The 17,044-nt window shown below is 50.4% G+C and overlaps 1 protein-coding gene across 3 annotated transcripts in view; it reads right to left on the bottom strand.

Annotated features, from left to right (window-relative positions):
* The window catches only part of LOC137562144 (receptor-type tyrosine-protein phosphatase kappa-like), a 374,827-nt gene that overhangs the window by 308,934 nt on the left and 48,849 nt on the right, over positions 1 to 17,044 (bottom strand). For all 3 annotated transcript variants that reach the window (XM_068273487.1, XM_068273479.1, XM_068273493.1), the window contains exons 2-4: positions 16,539 to 16,601; positions 9,206 to 9,304; positions 1,704 to 1,766 (exon numbers count right to left, since the gene is read on the bottom strand). In XM_068273487.1, the coding sequence (XP_068129588.1) occupies positions 1,704 to 1,766; positions 9,206 to 9,304; positions 16,539 to 16,599 (223 nt within the window). In that variant the 5' untranslated portion in view covers positions 16,600 to 16,601. The remainder of the gene's footprint in view (positions 1 to 1,703; positions 1,767 to 9,205; positions 9,305 to 16,538; positions 16,602 to 17,044) is intronic.

Below are 17,044 nucleotides of genomic sequence, written 5' to 3'. Positions count from 1 at the left end.
CATAAACAATGTAGTGGATGGCGTGCAGATTCTTGTTATACCCTCCGGTATATGCAGTGAAGTGAATGCCTCCCCCTGGATGGCCCCCCTCCCCGGTGTATGCGGAGTGTTGCGCAACGGAGCGTGCTTCCTTCACTCACCGCTCAGCGTTGTCCTCCTCGATTCCACATCGGCCTCTCTCTCATCGCTATGACACATGTTGAACTCCGTCCACCTCGATGCCGTATCAGCCTCTCGCTGTCTCATCGCTATGGCGTCATAGCAATGAGACAGCGAGAGGCTGATACGGTATTGAGGTGGACGGAGATGAACATGTGTCATAGCGGTGAGAGAGAGGGCGATGAGAGAGAGGCCGATGCGGAATCGAGGAGGACAACGCTGAGCGGTGAGTGAAGGAAGCACGCTCCGTTGCCCATCACTCCGCATATACCGGGAGGGGGGCCATCCAGGGGGGGAGGGGGGCATTCACTTCACTGCATATACCGGAGGGTATAACAAGAATCTGCACGCCATCCACTACATTGTTTATGATGAAGGGGACACTCGCTCTATACGCATGCCGGCAAGGCTCTCTGAAGGAGAGGGGGCATTCACATCACTCTGCATGTACTGGTGGGGCCACAATTCACAATCATCACCACTGCATACCCGCACGTGGTGGGGGGAGGGGGGCACAACAAGCATCTGCATGCCATACACAGCACTGTATATGAGGGGGACACTCGCTCTATACACATGCAGGCAAGTCACTAGTAGGGAGACATTACTTTTTATATAGAGTGTGTCTGTGTGAAGGGAGTGCTGTGACATTATTTACAGGCAGCACCCTTCCTGCTGGTACCCTCCCTGGCCTTCGATTACTGCCTGGCCTCCACATGGCTCACAGACAATATCACACTGGGCCAGGAGAAATGACCTGAATGAGACTGGGCAGTGAGCATGCTTGAAGGATAGGAAAGGAACTGCTGCAACCTGTGAGCCCCAGTTCTTATTCCATTAGATAACATTATTTTTAATTATTATAATTATAATTCCACCCACACCACCAAATACTTGCCATTTACTTACCTGGGGCCTCTTCCAGACCCCCAAAGTCTATCGGGTCCCTGCAGCATTTGCTATCCTCGGCTTATACTCGGGTCACTCACTTTTTCCTGCTTTTTGTGGGAAAAGTTGGGGGGTCGGCTTATACTCGGGTCGGCTTATACTCGAGTATATACGGTAATTGTAATTGTTCAAAGAATGTTCGGAAAAATGTTCGGCCCTCCGGCATGTTCACTTCATCCAATCTGGCCCTCTTTGAAAAAAGTTTGGACACCACTGGTATAGAGTATACATGTATATGATGCTGGTTGTGTGGTAATTACCTGCACTGCTTCCTCCGGAAGTGACACAGGGCGGGTACTCAGATGATGGACACACCAGGGAATGGTGAGTATAGAGAATACATGTATATGATGCTGGTTGTGTAGTAATTACCTGCACTGCTTCCTCCGGAAGTGACACAGGGCAGGTACTCAGAAGATGGACAGACCGGGGAATGGTGAGTATAGAGTATACATGTATATGATGCTGGTTGTGTGGTAATTACCTGCACTGCTTCCTCCGGAAGTGACACAGGGCAGGTACTCAGAAGATGGACACACCAGGGAATGGTGAGTATAGAGTATACATGTATATGATGCTGGTTGTGTGGTAATTACCTGCACTGCCTCCTCCGGAAGTGACGTCTCCTGTGCCAGGTCTTGCTATTGTGGAGAGCATTCCTGGGAAACACAAGCAGATCATACAGTGATTGGTTTCTTGTTTTCTAATTGGCTGGTCCTGATCATGTGATTATGCCTCCTTGTTGGCTCTATTGAAGGCCATGACCAGCCAATGAAAGAGGTGCAACCAATCACATGATAACGAGATTCTCCATGACTTCTTGCATGAAAAATTCTCCTGGATGCAGAAATAACTTCCATTCATGACATTAAAGGGGAACTGAAGTGAGAGGTATATGGAGACTGCCATATTTATTTCCTTTTAAACAATACCAGTTTCCTAGCAGCCCTGCTGGTCTTTTTCTCTGCAGTAGTAGCTGAATAACACCAGAAACAAGCATGCAGCTAGTCTTGTCAGATCTGACTTTAAAGTCAGAAACACCAGATCTGCTGCATGCTTGTTTAGGGGCTATGGCTAATAGTATTAGAGGCAGAGGATCCGCAGGGCTGCCAGGCAGCTGGTATTGCTTGCAGTGAAATAAATATGGCAGCCTCCATATACCTCTCTCTACAGTTGTCCTTTAACAAAAATATAACACCAACAATGAATTCAATAAAACTGCTGGGAGGAGGTGCAGGGAGGGGTGAGGAGCAGGTCCCCCACCACAGTGATGATTTCCCCTTCCGCCCCCACCACCACCACTGTGCTGATACCCCGCCCACTTCCCACCACCACACACACAGACAACCACCACCACCATGCTGATACCCCACCCACTTCCTGCACCACACACACAGACAACCACCACCACCATGCTGATACCCCGCCCACTTCCTGCACCACACACACAGACAACCACCACCACCATGCTAATACCCCGCCCACTTCCTTCCACCACACACACAGACAACCACCACCACCATGCTAATACCCCGCCCACTTCCTGCCACCACACACACACAACCACCACCACTGTGCTGATACCCCGCCCACTTCCTGCACCACACACACAGACAACCACCACCACCATGCTGATACCCCGCCCACTTCCTGCACCACACACACAGACAACCACCACCACCATGCTGATACCCCGCCCACTTCCTGCCACCACACACACAGACAACCACCACCACCATGCTAATACCCCGCCCACTTCCTGCCCCACACACACAGACAACCACCACCACCATGCTGATACCCCACCCACTTCCTGCCACCACACACACAGACAACCACCACTGTGCTGATACCCCGCCCACTTCCTGCACCACACACACAGACAACCACCACCACCATGCTAATACCCCGCCCACTTCCTGCCACCACACACAGACAACCACCACCACGATGCTGATACCCCGCCCACTTCCCTCACCACACACACAGACAACCACCATCACCATGCTAATACCCCACCCACTTCCTGCCACCACACACAAACAACCACCACCACCATGCTAATACCCCACCCACTTCCTGCCACCACACACAGACAACCACCACCACGATGCTGATACCCCGCCCACTTCCTCCACCACACACACAGACAACCACCACCACCATGCTAATACCCCGCCCACTTCCTGCCACCACACACACAGACAACCACCACCACCATGCTAATACCCCGCCCACTTCCTGCACCACACACACAGACAACCACCACCACCATGCTAATACCCCGCCCACTTTCTGCACCACACACACAGACAACCACCACCACCATGCTGATACCCGCCCACTTCCTGCACCACACACACAGACAACCACCACCACCATGCTAATACCCCGCCCACTTCCTGCCACCACACACACACAACCACCACCACTGTGCTGATACCCCGCCCACTTCCGTCCACCACACACACAGACAACCACCACTGTGCTGATACCCCGCCCACTTCCTGCCACCACACACACAGGAGACAACCACCACTGTGCTGATACCCCGCCCACTTCCTGCACCACACACACAGACAACCACCACCACCATGCTAATACCCCGCCCACTTCCTGCCACCACACACACACAACCACCACCACTGTGCTGATACCCCGCCCACTTCCTTCCACCACACACACAGACATCCACCACTGTGCTGATACCCCGCCCACTTCCTGCCACCACACACACAGACAACCACCACTGTGCTGATACCCCGCCCACTTCCTGCCACCACACACACAGACAACCACCACCACTGTGCTGATACCCCGCCCACTTTCTGCACCACACACACAGACAACCACCACCACCATGCTAATACCCCGCCCACTTCCTGCCACCACACACAGACAACCACCACCACGATGCTGATACCCCGCCCACTTCCCTCACCACACACACAGACAACCACCATCACCATGCTAATACCCCACCCACTTCCTGCCACCACACACAAACAACCACCACCACCATGCTAATACCCTGCCCACTTCCTGCCACCACACACAGACAACCACCACCACGATGCTGATACCCCGCCCACTTCCTCCACCACACACACAGACAACCACCACCACCATGCTAATACCCCGCCCACTTCCTGCCACCACACACACAGACAACCACCACCACCATGCTAATACCCCGCCCACTTCCTGCACCACACACACAGACAACCACCACCACCATGCTAATACCCCGCCCACTTCCTGTACCACACACACAGACAACCACCACCACCATGCTGATACCCGCCCACTTCCTGCACCACACACACAGACAACCACCACCACCATGCTAATACCCCGCCCACTTCCTGCACCACACACACAGACAACCACCACCACCATGCTAATACCCCGCCCACTTCCTTCCACCACACACACAGACAACCACCACCACCATGCTAATACCCCGCCCACTTCCTGCCACCACACACACACAACCACCACCACTGTGCTGATACCCCGCCCACTTCCTGCACCACACACACAGACAACCACCACCACCATGCTGATACCCCGCCCACTTCCTGCACCACACACACAGACAACCACCACCACCATGCTGATACCCCGCCCACTTCCTGTACCACACACACAGACAACCACCACCACCATGCTAATACCCCGCCCACTTCCTGCCCCACACACACAGACAACCACCACCACCATGCTGATACCCCACCCACTTCCTGCCACCACACACAGACAACCACCACTGTGCTGATACCCCGCCCACTTCCTGCACCACACACACAGACAACCACCACCACCATGCTAATACCCCGCCCACTTCCTGCCACCACACACAGACAACCACCACCACGATGCTGATACCCCACCCACTTCCCTCACCACACACACACAGACAACCACCATCACCATGCTAATACCCCACCCACTTCCTGCCACCACACACAAACAACCACCACCACCATGCTAATACCCCGCCCACTTCCTGCCACCACACACAGACAACCACCACCACGATGCTGATACTCCGCCCACTTCCTCCACCACACACACAGACAACCACCACCACCATGCTAATACCCCGCCCACTTCCTGCCACCACACACACAGACAACCACCACCACCATGCTAATACCCCGCCCACTTCCTGCACCACACACACAGACAACCACCACCACCATGCTAATACCCCGCCCACTTCCTGCACCACACACACAGACAACCACCACCACCATGCTGTTACCCGCCCACTTCCTGCACCACACACACAGACAACCACCACCACCATGCTAATACCCCGCCCACTTCCTGCCACCACACACACACAACCACCACCACTGTGCTGATACCCCGCCCACTTCCTTCCACCACACACACAGACAACCACCACTGTGCTGATACCCCGCCCACTTCCTGCCACCACACACACAGACAACCAGAGGCGTATTTAGAGGGGTGCAGGCATGGCTTGTGCCATGGGCGCCACAGCACCCAAAGCATGCCCCTTTGCTGTGCCATCATGCCTGTACCCATCACTCAGACCTCAGATCTGATTCATTCAGTTATCTGGGGAGCATGGCTACTTAACTTGTGTATGGAGGGCGCACTTGGCTTAGTCTTAGAAAAGAGGACAGTAAGGGAATAAGAAGAGATTTCCAAAAAAATAACTTCAGCAATATCCCGAGCCAAAAAACACAGGCAACCATAACGCATGTATTAATGAAAGGATGGTGTTTTTATAGAGGAAAGGATGGTGTTTTTATAGAGGAAAGGGGCTCTGACCGGTAGGGGGGCGCACTTTCAGTGTTTGCCATAGGCTCTATATTACCCAGATACGCCCCTGCAGACAACCACCACTGTGCTGATACCCCGCCCACTTCCTGCACCACACACACAGACAACCACCACCACCATGCTAATACCCCGCCCACTTCCTGCCACCACACACACACAACCACCACCACTGTGCTGATACCCCGCCCACTTCCTTCCACCACACACACAGACATCCACCACTGTGCTGATACCCCGCCCACTTCCTGCCACCACACACACAGACAACCACCACTGTGCTGATACCCCGCCCACTTCCTGCCACCACACACACAGACAACCACCACCACTGTGCTGATACCCCGCCCACTTTCTGCACCACACACACAGACAACCACCACCACCATGCTGATACCCCGCCCACTTCCTGCCACCACACACAGACAACCACCACCACCATGCTGATACCCCGCCCACTTCCTTCCACCACACACAGACAAGCACCACCACCATGCTGATACCCTGCCCACTTCCTTCCACCACACACAGACAACCACCACCACCATGCTGATACCCCGCCCACTTCCTTCCACCACACACAGACAACCACCACCACCATGCTGATACCCCGCCCACTTCCTGCACCACACACACAGACAACCACCACCACCATGCTGATACCCCGCCCACTTCCTGCACCACACACACAGACAACCACCACCACCATGCTGATACCCCGCCCACTTCCTGCCACCACACACAGACAACCACCACTTCTGTCACACGGCTCTCCCCAGTACAGCACTGCCTTAGATCGCAGCGCTGTACAGGTATATTAGACAGCGGTTTCGCCGCTGGGAGACTGAAGACGGAGCGGAGCTCAACCTTCGAAGATCGGCACACACGCTCTCCTGCTTGCCCCATAGAAGGCCGTTCACACCATTCAGTGTGGAGTGGTCCTGGGGCTGCCGTCGCATTCACGCCAATTGGAATGGATCGGTCGGCAAGAAGTTAAAGTGCCCATACATCATGCGATTTGAAGCCATGATCGACCAACCAATAATCGAATCGGGAGAGAACTGAGTCAATATCGAGCACAGAAAGAGTACTCGACCAACCAATAATTGGGAGAATCGCATTGTTTCCTCGATCGCGCATGCTGCAAGATATTGGCTGATCAAGAATGAATCGAGTGATGTATGGGCACGATCGACTGATCACCGTACTATAATGAATGGATTGTATTGTTGAAGCATGCGCACAGTATACACTCCTGGGACAAGTTCATTGAAGGCTATGCATCCTCATTTCTGCTATTTTCAGATGGGGTGAGGATAGTTGTCAGGCACTGGCAGATCCATCATCTGTTGTCAGTGTCACTGGCAATGATGAAACATTGCCCTGCTGTCAGAAGCCAATAGCAGGGAGGCAGGGGGCGGAGCCAGTGCCAGGGAAAATGATCGGAGCCGCCAGGATTTGGCTCATTTCGGACATTGGCCGCAGCGCCGCGGCCACTTCGCACATTGACCGTCCAGAACCCAAAGTGGCCAGCCACAACGTGAAGTGGCCAAACTTTGGGTTCTGGCCGTATCATATACAATAGACACCCAATCACTGCCAGCAGCCAAAGAACACCTGTAACAACAGAGCGATGGGGAAGAAAACAATAGCAAGGGGTGGAATCGAGTGACATCACTGCCGGTCACACTTCCTCGATCGCTCCACGATGGAGTGCACCCATGTACTGTATTAGTAAACCGATCAACCAGGCGGGTGACAGAAATACAGTAGTTGATTTTCTACAGTATGTCAAAAAGAGAGAACACCAAGAGCCCAATATAGTGTAGTATGTACTGGTAATGTATAATAATGTATATTTAATGTAAAAAACAGGGTTACCAATTAGGCAACCACTGTCAAAGCATGTGGGGAGATTGTCCTGACCCCACTCAGGATTAAAAAGTCGCTCTTTGTAGTAGAAGAAGGAAGGCTATAACCCTCCACCAAGGGTGGACTTGATGTAGAAAATAGGATAACAGAGGCGCCAACAGGATAAAAAACACTAAAAGAACTTGAAAACCCATCTTGGTAATAGTGGAGGTAGTGGTGGACTTACCTCCTCCAAGCAGAACATACGACTGTGGATTTTCAGCCAAAACAATTTTATTGGATACTTTATTTGGAGTATCCAATAAAATTGTTTTGACTGAAAATCCACAGTCGTATGTTCTGCTTGGAGGAGGTGAGTCCACCACTACCTCCACTATCACCAAGATGGGTTTTTAAGTACTTTTAGTGTTTTTTATCCTGTTGGCGCCTCTGTTGTCCTATTTTCTACAGTATGTCGCCCATAATGTATGGCCTACCATCCGATTCATCACCGATTGACCAACTATTTTTAAAGTTGATCGATTCTACATCGCCTGATCTATGGGCACCTTTAAGTTGGCCGTACATCAGGTGACTTGGCGGCCGATCGACCAACCAATTTGATTATTATAATCGAATTGGATGAAAATCGGTGCCACCAAGTGCATGCCCGACCGACAAAGCGACCAATTTCGGGATGGAAATTGGTTGCATGGTCAATCACGCATGCTGCAAGATGTCAGGCCGATGTTGGTTGTCAGGTGCGTGGCGATACGGCGGCGATTTCTGGAACGAGCGACGAGACGATGAAACCCCCACCGATGAATGTGCCCGGTGTGTGCATTTTGTCTCTCCGTACACACCACTGGCACATAGCCCCTGACGTCATACACTATGTGCCAGTAGCGTGTACGGAGAGCCACCCGGAGGTTACGGACACCCCGCGGAGGCTGCTACAGGACAGGTAATGTATAAATACACACACTGGGGGGGGCACATTATACATTGGGGGCAGCGGCAGTGCGGTCTCAGCCGATTCCCTGAAGATTTCATGCTGAAATTGGACAGGAAATGGCCTGTAGTGTATGGGCAGACTGAACAAAAAACAAATGTATCTCTAATCAGACTCGATTAGAGATAAATTTGTCTCTTTGTCAAATCTACCCATAATCTTCTGATGTATGGCTGCCTTTAGTCGCTACATACTGGAACTGGTTGGTTGGTGGAGGGGGGAGGTGAGTATAATAATGGATCAGATAAATGCACACGCCTCAAGTGGTTACATAAGTTACTACATACTGGAACTGCTTGGTTGGTTGGTTGGTTTGTTGGTTGGTTGGTTGGTTGGTTGGTTGGTTGGTGGAGGGGGGGAGGTGAGTATAATGATGGATCAGATAAATGCACACGCCTCAAGTGGTTACATAACAGTTACCTGGTGGTGCCATGTTGGTAGCGGTGCTGTTGGTAGCGGTGCTGTCTGCAGTGTCGGGCATTGTGACATCTCTGGTCGTCCTGTCGCTGGGAGGAGAACCTGGGAGACACCAGGGGACATCAGTCATTAGTAGAGGGGACATCATTATTGAACTGATTGGGAGAAAAACAATTTACTCCAAAGCTGGCCATACACTGGCAGATGGGCACCAGATTCAACCATCAGACAGATAGAAATCTGATCAGAGAGGGATCTGCCACACGCTGCACACAGATTATCAATACATTTTTCCATTAAATCTATTAGTAATCTGTGGAGTTGTGCAAAGCCTGCTGGGCGAGTCAGGTAATCCCGGCGCCTGCTTTGTGCCGTGCTGCGCATGATTTGTGCGCTGCCATAGGCTGTAATCTTAATTACGGTTATTGGTGGAGCAGCCTGCACTGTGTTACAATTACTGTAATGCAGATACAGCTATAGCCGGACCCCGAAATATGCGTGCAAAGGAAGGAAGTAGGTAATCAGAAGGGGAATATGTATAATATATTCTCTGAGATGACCTAACACAGGGAGGCACCCAAATTACACACTGCCGGTACATACCGACACCTACTGCCCCCCCCCACCTCCCATCTTACTCTACCATTGCCACAGCTTAGAGATTGCAGCAAGTATAGTCAGGCTGGAGGCCTCAGTAATGTGAGGGGCAGCACTGTTTATACTGAGTTTGCGTCATTTCCGGGACATAGGAGCCCAGTTTATTTGATTAGCGCATCTAACAGGAATCTTATGTCTGACACTGAAGTGACACAGGGCAGGAACTCAGAAGACGGACACCAGGGGTGCTCATCTGGATTCCGGATATCCAAACTTTTTTCAGCTATCCAACCGGATTCTGATTCTGGATACCTGGGCCCAAATCCGGAGAGCTATCTGTGGATAGTTGGCTTGGCAATGCGGATATCCGTGGATATGCGGCTGATATCCGACTATTGAGATACTGTATAACGTCCAGGACATCCTGTATCCAATCAGAGGGCTCCCAGCAGAAGCCCTAGCAACCAATCACAGAGGGGAACCCTGGCCAGCCCCACCTGACCTCATTGAGCCAATCAGAGGGCTCCCAGCCTAAGCCCTGGCACCCAATCACAGAAAGGAACACTGGCCAGCCCCCCTGTATAATAATGAGGGCTGCCATGATAAGAAATAGCGTCCCTTGCTTGTGAATGCTCACTGAGAGACATGCTCCAGTGCTGCTGGCCTAGCAAGTGCTGTACACAGTGATAAACCTAAAGCTGTTCAGTGATTAACCCCTTCACTATCAACACACTATTGTTGTATTGTTAATTAGACTAGCTAGCTTGATTTCATTCAGTGAGTGACAGTCAAAGTGTGTGCTCCAGTGCTGCTGGCCTAGCAAGTGCTGTATACAATGTAAACCTAAAGCTGTTCAGTGATTAACCCCTTTACTATTACTACACTATTGCTGTATTGTTAATTAGCTTGATTTCATTGTGTGACAGTCAGAGTGGGCTTGATTCACAAAGCGGTGCTAACTGTTAGCATGCCTGTGAAAACCCCCTTAGCACGTCTAAACAAGCTTTTCGCGCGCACAACTTTATGCGTGCAAAACTTAATGCGCGCAAAACTTTACACACGCACTGCACAGAGCGCAGGGCACTCCGCGCGAAGTGCCCATTAAAGACTATGGGACTTAGCGCGCATAGGACTTTGCACGCGCAAAACTTTGCGCGTGCAAAGTTAGCACGCGATCTGATTGAGAAATCCGGTGCTAACCTACTTAGCACCCTGGTTAGCACGTCTAAAGACTTTAGATGTGCTAAGTAGGTTAGCACCGCTTTGTGAATCAAGCCCAGTGTGTTTAGAGCTGCTTCAGCTGCTATGTGTCTGTGTGTGTGTGCTGTGCACAGACCAGGCCAGCTGCTGCCTGCTGGCCAGCTATTAGCCTTAGCTAGCTACATTATAGGTTAGGTTAGGGATTAGGGAATAGCATTACTGTGTTATTGAGTAGTTAGTACTGTAGTACTGCAGTCAGTGCTAGTAGTTGTTAGAGTAGTAGTACTACTGTGTTAGCTTACTACAGAACTGCTGTGCTGCTGAGTAGTGCCAGTGTGACAGTTAGTGTCCTCTCCTCTGCTGTCTGACTGTCACTTGGCACGTGGCACTTTGCACGTTGCCCTCGGCACTTGGCACTTTGCACGTGCAAAGTGCCACGTGCAAAGTGCAACGTGCAAACACGTGCAAAGTGCCCCGTGCAAAGTGCCACGTGCAAAGTGCCAAGTGCCACGTGCAAACACAGGCAAAGTGCAACGTGCAAACACAGGCAAAGTGCCACGTGCAAACACAGGCAAAGTACAAAGTGCCATGTGCAAAGTACAAAGTGCCATGTGCAAAGTGCCAAGTGCCACGTGCCACGTGCAAACACGTGCAAAGTGCAAAGTACAAAGTGCCACGTGTAAAGTGAAAATTGCAAAGTACAAAGTGCCACATGTAAAGTGCAAAGTGCCACGTGCAAACACGTGCAAAGTGCCATGTGCAAAGTGCCATGTGCAAAGTGCCGCGTGCAAACGCGTGCAAAGTGCAAAGTACAAAGTGCCACGTGCAACGTGCCAATTGCAAATTACAAACTGCCAAGTGCAAAGTGCCACGTGCAAACATGTGCAAAGTGCAAAGTGCCACGTGCATAGTGCCATGTGCAAACACATGCAAAGTGCCACGTGCAAAGTGCCACATGCAAAGTGCCACGTGCAAACATGTGCAAAGTGCCACGTGCAAACACATGCAAAGTGCAAAGTGCAAAGTGCCACGTGCAAGCACATGCAAAGTGCCATGTGCAAAGTGCCATGTGCAAACACATGCAAAGTCCAACGTGCAAATACGTGCAAAGTGCAAAGTGCCATGTGCAAAGTGCCAAGTGCAAAGTGCTAAGTGCCACGTGCAAAGTGCAAAATGCAAAGTGCCACATGCAAACACGTGCAAAGTGCAAAGTGCCACATGCAAAGTGCCACGTGCAAAGTATCACCTGCAAAGTGCCACGTGCAAACACGTGCAAAGTGCCACATGCACAGTGCAAAGTGCCATGTGCAAAGTGCCACGTGCCACTTTGCACATGGCACTTTGCTCTTTGGATGTGTTTGCACGTGGCACTTTGCACATGGCACTTTGAACATGGCACTTTGCACTTTGTACGTGTTTGATTGTGGCACTTTGCACGTGGCACTTTGCACTTTGCACGTGGCACTTTGCACTTTGCACGTGTTTGCACTTGGCACTTTGCACGTGGCACTTTGCACGTGTTTGCACGTGGCACTTTGCACATGGCACTTTGCACGTGGCACTTTGCACTTACTCTGTCGTGTTTGCACGTGGCACTCTGCAGTTTGCACGTGTTTGCGTGTGGCACTTTGCACGTGTTTGCACGTGGCACTCTGCAGTTTGCACGTGTTTGCGCGTGGCACTTTGCACGTGGAACTTTGCACTTTGCACATGGCACTTTGCACTTTGCACGTGGCAAAGCCATGTGCCACTGCCAAGTGCCACGTCCGGCATGCTCCTGGAAGACATTACACCTACTGCTGCTGCATTGCCCTGCTCCTGCTGCCTTTGCTGCTCCCACCGCCAGGGTGCCACAGGCCACTGCTGCTACGCTTATACCACCTATATTTAACCCAAAACACAATTGCTGTGTAATTTTTTGGAGGTATCTGGGCTGAAAACTGCCATGTCCAAGTTTTGCGGTTGGATTTGGACACAATGTGGGCTGCACGATCGCTGTCTGGAACCTAGGCCTGATGTTAACTGACAGCCATTTTTGGGGGGGGCGGGAAATTAAGTCCCCACATCATCAATTAGTGTTCCACTTTAAAAAAAATAATGATGCTACATGCCTCATTTGCCCTAAAAAACGTTTTTTAAAGCAATTTAAAGGCCACTTCCGGGTTTTCTATCCAGATATCAGAATTTGCCTAAATATCCCGGATATTGGGGTCGGATATCCGATCCGGATTCGGTTTGGAAAATTTTGAAATCGGATATCTGACCCGGATCGGATATTTGGGTATCCAGATCTGGATCCACTCCGGAATTTGAAAAGGGGTATCCGAACACCACTGACAGACACACCGGGGAAATGGTGAGTATAGAAGAATACATGTATGATTGTGTAGTATATACCTGCACTGCTTTCTCCGGAAGTGACACAGGGCAGGTACTCAGAAGATGGACACACCGGGGAATGGTGAGTATAGAGTATACATGTATATGATGCTGGTTGTGTGGTAATTACCTGCACTGCTTCCCCTGGAAGTGACACAGGGAGGGTACTCAGAAGATGGACACACCGGGGAATGGTGAGTATAGAGTATACATGTATATGATGCTTGTTGTGTGGTAATTACCTGCACTGCTTCCTCCGGAAGTGACACAGGGCGGGTACTCAGAGGATGGACACACCGGGGAATGGTGAGTATAGAGTATACATGTATATGATGCTGGTTGTGTGGTAATTACCTGCACTGCTTCCTCCGGAAGTGACACAGGGCAGGTACTCAGAAGATGGACACACCGGGGAATGGTGAGTATAGAGTATACATGTATATGATGCTTGTTGTGTAGTATATACCTGCACTGCTTTCTCCGGAAGTGACACAGGGCAGGTACTCAGAAGATGGACACACCGGGGAATGGTGAGTATAGAGTATACATGTATATGATGCTGGTTGTGTGGTAATTACCTGCACTGCTTCCCCTGGAAGTGACACAGGGAGGGTACTCAGAAGATGGACACACCGGGGAATGGTGAGTATAGAGTATACATGTATATGATGCTTGTTGTGTGGTAATTACCTGCACTGCTTCCTCCGGAAGTGACACAGGGCGGGTACTCAGAGGATGGACACACCGGGGAATGGTGAGTATAGAGTATACATGTATATGATGCTGGTTGTGTGGTAATTACCTGCACTGCTTCCTCCGGAAGTGACACAGGGCAGGTACTCAGAAGATGGACACACCGGGGAATGGTGAGTATAGAGTATACATGTATATGATGCTGGTTGTGTGGTAATTACCTGCACTGCTTTCTCCGGAAGTGACAAAGGGCAGGTACTCAGAAGATGGACACACCGGGGAATGGTGAGTATAGAGTATACATGTATATGATGCTGGTTGTGTGGTAATTACCTGCACTGCTTCCTCCGGAAGTGACACAGGGCATGTAATCAGAAGATGGACACACCGGGGAATGGTGAGTATAGAGTATACATGTATATGATGCTGGTTGTGTGGTAATTACCTGCACTGCTTCCTCCGGAAGTGACACAGGGCAGGTACTCAGAAGATGGACACCGGGGAATGGTGAGTATAGAGTATACATGTATATGATGCTGGTTGTGTGGTAATTACCTGCACTGCTTCCTCCGGAAGTGACACAGGGCAGGTACTCAGAAGATGGACACACCGGGGAATGGTGAGTATAGAGTATACATGTATATGATGCTTGTTGTGTGGTAATTACCTGCACTGCCTCCTCCGGAAGTGACACAGGGAAGGTACTCAGAAGATGGACACACCGGGGAATGCTGAGTATAGAGTATACATGTATATGATGCTGGTTGTGTGGTAATTACCTGCACTGCTTCCTCCGGAATTGACACAGGGCGGGTACTCAGAAGATGGACACACCACGGAATGGTGATTATAGAGTATAAATGTATATGATGCTTGTTGTGTAGTATATACCTGCACTGCTTCCTCCGGAAGTGACACAGGGCAGGTACTCAGAAGATGGACACACCAGGGAATGGTGAGTATAGAGTATACATGTATATGATACTGATTGTGTAGTATATACCTGCACTGCTTCCTCCGGAAGTGACACAGGGCAGGTACTCAGAAGATGGACACACCGGGGAATGGTGAGTAAAGAGAATACATGTATATGATGCTGGTTGTGTGGTAATTACCTGCACTGCTTCTTCCGGAAGTGACACAGGGCATGTAATCAGAAGATGGACACACCAGGGAATGGTGAGTATAGAGTATACATGTATATGATGCTGGTTGTGTGGTAATAACCTGCCCTGCTTCCTCCGGAAGTGACACAGGGCAGGTACTCAGAAGATGGACACACCGGGGAATGGTGAGTATAGAGTATACATGTATATGATGCTGGTTGTGTGGTAATTACCTGCCCTGCTTCCTCCGGAAGTGACACAGGGCAGGTATTCAGAAGATGGACACACCGGGGAATGGTGAGTATAGAGTATACATGCATATGATGCTGGTTGTGTATTATATATACCTGCACTGCTTCCTCCGGAAGTGACACAGGGCAGGTACTCAGAAGATGGACACACCGGGGAATGGTGAGTATAGAGTATACATGTATATGATGCTGGTTGTGTGGTAATTACCTGCACTGCTTCCTCCGGAAGTGACACAGGGCAGAGTAGTCAGAAGATGGACACACCGGGGAATGGTGAGTATAGAGTATACATGTATATGATGCTGGTTGTGTGGTAATTACCTGCACTGCTTCCTCCGGAAGTGACACAGGGCAGGTACTCAGAAGATGGACACACCAGGGAATGGTGAGTATAGAGCATACATGTATATGATGCTGGTTGTGTGGTAATTACCTGCACTGCTTCCTCCGGAAGTGACACAGGGAGGGTACTCAGAAGATGGACACACCGGGGAATGGTGAGTATAGAGTATACATGTATATGATGCTGGTTGTGTGGTAATTACCTGCACTGCTTCCTCCGGAAGTGACACAATGCAGGTACTCAGAAGATGGACACACCGGGGAATGGTGAGTATAGAGTATACATGTATATGATGCTGGTTGTGTGGTAATTACCTGCACTGCTTCCTCCGGAAGTGACACAGGGCAGGTACTCAGAAGATGGACACACCGGGGAATGGTGAGTATAGAGAATACATGTATATGATGCTGGTTGTGTGGTAATTACCTGCACTGCTTCCTCCGGAAGTGACACAGGGCAGGTACTCAGAAGATGGACTCACCGGGGAATGGTGAGTATAGAGTATACATGTATATGATGCTGGTTGTGTGGTAATTACCTGCACTGCTTCCTCCGGAAGTGACACAGGGCAGGTACTCAGAAGATGGACACACTGGGGAATGGTGAGTATAGAGTATACATGTATATGATGCTAGTTGTGTGGTAATTACCTGCACTGCTTCCTCCGGAAGTGACACGGGGGGGGGGGGGTACTCAGAAGATGGACACACCGGGGAATGGTGAGTATAGAGTATACATGTATATGATGCTGGTTGTGTGGTAATTACCTGCACTGCTTCCTCCGGAAGTGACGTCTCCTGTGCCAGGTCTTGCTATTGTGGAGAGCATTCCTGGGAAACACAAGCAGATCATACAGTGATTGGTTTCTTGTTTTCTAATTGGCTGATCCTGATCATGTGATTATGTGATTATGTGATTATGCCTTTTTTGCCTTTGAAGGTTGGCCATGACCAGCCAATCAAAGAGGTACAACCAATCACATGATAACTAGACTAGGCTGACCAGATGTCCTCTTTTCCCCGGACAGGTCCTCTTTTCCCCGGACAGGTCCTCCCAGGTTTTTGAAATGTCCCGGGTGAAGAGAGCCGAACACAGAGCGAGCCAGAAGAGCCAATTGAAGAGACAGAGAGCCGAACACAGCCGAGCGGCCAAGACTCAGTCCAGTGTTTTTTTCCCCAGAGCCTATCAGCTGGGCAGTAGTGCTGTCCGAATCATGAACGATTCGGATCTTTGGTCAGGATCTTTTTTGTGAGTCGAATCATCCGGATCATTA

This window comes from Hyperolius riggenbachi, chromosome 1 (genome assembly GCF_040937935.1).
Source record: "Hyperolius riggenbachi isolate aHypRig1 chromosome 1, aHypRig1.pri, whole genome shotgun sequence".
NCBI lineage: Eukaryota > Metazoa > Chordata > Amphibia > Anura > Hyperoliidae > Hyperolius > Hyperolius riggenbachi.
This window is presented reverse-complemented; position numbering and strand designations above follow the sequence as displayed.